We start from the raw sequence: 3,877 nt of genomic DNA, 5'->3' as shown, positions 1-3,877 counted from the left end.
CTAGGTCATGTCAGTCTACTGCAGAAGAAATTATCATCTCTAACATGTGTTGCGCACTGAGTGCATACAAATAATGTCCTTGACAGAGTATCTTGCATCGTAGCAAAAGTGTAAAAATTGATTGGGTGAAATTAAGTCCACTTTATTGGCACGCTTTGCATGCAACTAAAAAAAAAAGAGATGAAAAAGCGCTTGGTTATGATGATGGCTTCAATGGTTTTAGTTGATACTCTGAAGTCTCTTGCACCATTTAGAACTGGAGTTGATACATATATTCAGGTACGATTTGACCTTGTCATATGTAAAATGTGAATTTGTATCCCAACAAGAATGCCAATTTCTTAACCTTTGACACTGTTTCATAGATCTTAACTCAATGTGCAGGGCATTGGAATGGGGTAGAAGCTTTGCTTCCCGTTATGGCCTTCAAAGCACCTTGCTTTGCAAGTTTTGATTCTTTCCAAATTAAAGGTTAAAAATGCTATCTTGTGACATAGGCAACTAACACTCCAAATCCTGTAACTTTTACTTGAGGAACATACACAATAGCATCGTGAGACAAGAGGGAGATATTTCTGTTAATAGCAATAGGAAAATAGTATATAGTGAGAGAGTAGCCATTGAAGACTCAAGAGGATACATGATTAAATTTAGGTGAGGTATGCAAAGCTTTGAGCTTATTTATCACTCATATACAGTAGCTTGTCAAGATATCAGATCTATGAATATTATATACGGTAGAGGATGACATACATGTGTCTAGTCTAGCATCAAGGAGATGACCCAATTGTTGTCTTGGAAACTCGTGTTGGTGATCGAGTAATGTGTCAATGGAGGCAGGAGGTACTCAAGCTTGCTTGGATCGTTGGATAGTCGCGTGACATATGCACCCTTAGGCCAAGTGCAGCAAACTTCTGGCGGGGGAGAGAGGACGAGTAGGATGCCGTTTGCATATCAAGGGCATTCTCCTCCGATGTAGTAAAACTGATGAAGGACTTGGAGGTCAGGTTGTTGCCAGCCTTGAGTAGTGTAGCAATTGCTTCGTCAAGGTCCATTTGGAGAGGAACTGACGTGGGACCGCCATTCCCAGGGAACTCCACAAACAATGGGGCAAAATGCGATGTAATGTATTGGTATATATCCACCCAGGCCTTAAAGTTGACTCCCTCCCTTAGATTTTGGTTAAATATATACGACTCCTAGTCTACATTTATTGAGCTTCAAATTACACTCAGCCTATAAAAGTTGGGCGTCAATCGATTTTTGAGTTGTGCAGTTCAAATGACGCTTAACATTGTACGATACTATGTCACTACAATATAACAAGTGACACCTCTACACATGCATGCATTCATAATAAACATTTGAAACATGAGAGAGCTCATATTCAAAATTGCATAGTATTTTGAAGTATCTAACCTTGAGATAATAAGAATACACAAGTTACAACACATTATATATATATATATATATATATACATATGACACCCTACTCCTTATACTTGGGAGTCTAATGACACCTTGCCCCTAGTAAGAAAGTTTCACGGTGAAGCCTTTGTGGACCATTCTAGCCTTCATTTGATGCCCAAAATGCCAATGACGCCCAAAATGGCCTCCAAATTTAAGGCCTGTATCCCCCTGGCCCACACAATCCTCACAGTTTAGCATTAATTACTATCACACTTGCAGCTCTGACAAGAAGAAAAACAAACTACGGTGCTACTCCTACAGAGAAAATGAAGATTATTTTTTTTAATCGGAGGCATGCACCTGCCCACTGTAGAGTCTGGGCACGGCCTGGATGCTCGTGCGGGGAAGTGCGATGAGGCCAGTCGAGATGAGGCCGGTCTGCGCCTGCACGTACGTGCGGAGCTCGTCCGCCACCTCATAGAGCTGCGCGTAAACCTCGTCCTGCGTTTCGGCGGGCACATCAGCAAGGAATGCATGAAGTCAGGGTTATGAGGAGTGTAGTTTCCCCAATTCGATTCGAAGATCATCTCGGCGATGGTTGGCATGTCGAGCGGTAGCGTTGGTAACCCCGTCCCGTGTAGACGAGGTGCTTCATGAAGACGATGCGGAAGAAGCTTGCCGTGGTCCAGTCGTAAACCGACATGGCCAACTCGAAGCTCAAATTTGAGAACTGACTGCTCAGCATCTCGAGTTCTTTGGTGGTCTTCCCGGGCGCATCACCCTGATCTGGGTAAATATCGGCCTGCTAGGCGGCGTGTAGGTGGGCGTGACTGGCCCAGACGGTCACGTCGCTTTTTGGGGGGGCAGGAGACATCTTCAACATATGTAGCGCATGCGCCCCATCATGTGTATGTGCACGCACGTAGTGCAGTGGTTAGGGTAGTGCTCCTGGAATGTGAGGTTCGGGGGTTCAAGACTCCGTGTGAGCTACGCGTGTTGACCTTTTGGTCAACGGTCACCTAACGGCTACATTCGATCGGCAACCGACGACCCTTGCTTTGCCATGCGGCCTAGCAGGCCGAAATATAACCAAATCCGGGTAGGGGACGAGCTTGAAATCCATCATCTCATGCAGCAAATGGACATCCGCCGGGGTGACTTCGGGGAGGGGCACGAGCGGCACACCAACAATATCGTTGCCATCCGCTGTCACGTCCACGCTGTTGGAGCTGTTGCTTGAGAAAGTCACGTTGAGTTGGGCACTGGTGCCTGCAGGGTAGGTGTAGCGGTAGCCATTGAGGTCGAGCACATGCACAACGGCCTCCAGGTGGACATAGCGATGGCCGTTGATGTCGATGGTCTTGCCGGGCGCTGCACCCTCTGGGTAGGGGACGAGCTTCATATCCATCATCTTGTGCAGCAAGTGGACATCCGCCGGGGTGATTTCGGAGAGGGGCACGAGCGGCACGCCACTTTCGTTGCCGTCCCCGGTGATCTCGACTCTACGCTGTTGGAGTTGTTTCTTGAGAAGGTTACGTTGAGTTGGGCGTTGGTGCCTGCAGGGCAGGTGTAGCGGACGTAGCCATTGAGGTGGGGGCTCTCTTTAATGTCGAGCTGCTGTCGATCAACACCAAGGTCGGTGATGTCGAGGAACCCGCTAGCGCTTCCTCCCACGACGAAGCGGGAAGAATTCCCATCTCCACCACGAGGCTCGCCAATGGGGAGGCCGTCGCTGGCATGCATCTGCAGCTGACTGTCGACGCTCACAATTTGCCACCCCGCGTACTGCCCTACTGCTGGGCTGTGCACCAGCCCTAAGTATAGCCGGTTACATAAAAGAAAGCAGCTTAGCAGCAGCAAAAGGTCGCGAGGTCGTCCAGCTTGGGAGCAAATACAGCAGACCAGATGAATATCACCCATGGCTTATAATTGCCGTCGGGCTCTCTCTCTCTCTCTCTCTCTCTCTCTCTCTCTCAAGCTGAAGTCTTGAGCCCACGACCAACTATCGACTCCACACTCCCCCCCCCCCGGATCTCTCTCTCTGTCTCAAACACAGACACACACACATACAGCTGAACCGTCGACGCCACTTCACACACACAGACACACACACGCACACAGCTGAAGTCTGTGCTGATGGGCTGTTCAGCGGTCTTGATGCCACGACCAAGACATTTATACCCGTTTCTTACTTCACAACAGGCCATATAAAGTCCGGACGCTTACGTGAAACTGGAAAATGAAGATCACATGAAGTTTTACTCATTCCCACATGCAAAAGTGGAAAAGTGGATACTTTCACCTTGTTCCTCCCCAACATCATGAGTTCCCATAGAAGAGGCACCTCATACCTAACTAGAGGGATTGCCGGCCCACCCTCTACCCCTAACCGCACCTAGCTAGGCAATCACACCTAATTAGGTACACGGTGCCTCCCCTACGAGAGCTCATGATAGTGCTCCCAGTC

General features: G+C 48.2%; 1 protein-coding gene across 1 annotated transcript; it reads right to left on the bottom strand.

The window, feature by feature from the left end:
• Window positions 1-280: 280 nt before the first annotated feature.
• Window positions 281-3,528, bottom strand: LOC147417529 (uncharacterized). The gene is made up of 3 exons (XM_086506836.1): window positions 2,519-3,528; window positions 1,771-2,144; window positions 281-1,638 (listed from the first exon to the last, which is right to left on the bottom strand). Exons 1-3 carry the CDS (start codon window positions 2,819-2,821, stop codon window positions 1,575-1,577), a joined length of 741 nt encoding a protein of 246 aa, XP_086362962.1. The 5' UTR covers window positions 2,822-3,528; the 3' UTR covers window positions 281-1,574.
• Window positions 3,529-3,877: the final 349 nt, after the last annotated feature.

Source organism: Adiantum capillus-veneris, chromosome 30 (genome assembly GCF_014529385.1).
Source record: "Adiantum capillus-veneris isolate H3 chromosome 30, ASM1452938v2, whole genome shotgun sequence".
In the NCBI taxonomy this organism is placed as follows: domain Eukaryota; kingdom Viridiplantae; phylum Streptophyta; class Polypodiopsida; order Polypodiales; family Pteridaceae; genus Adiantum; species Adiantum capillus-veneris.
Note: the sequence above shows the minus strand (reverse complement) of the source record. Positions and strands in the feature narration are given on the sequence as shown.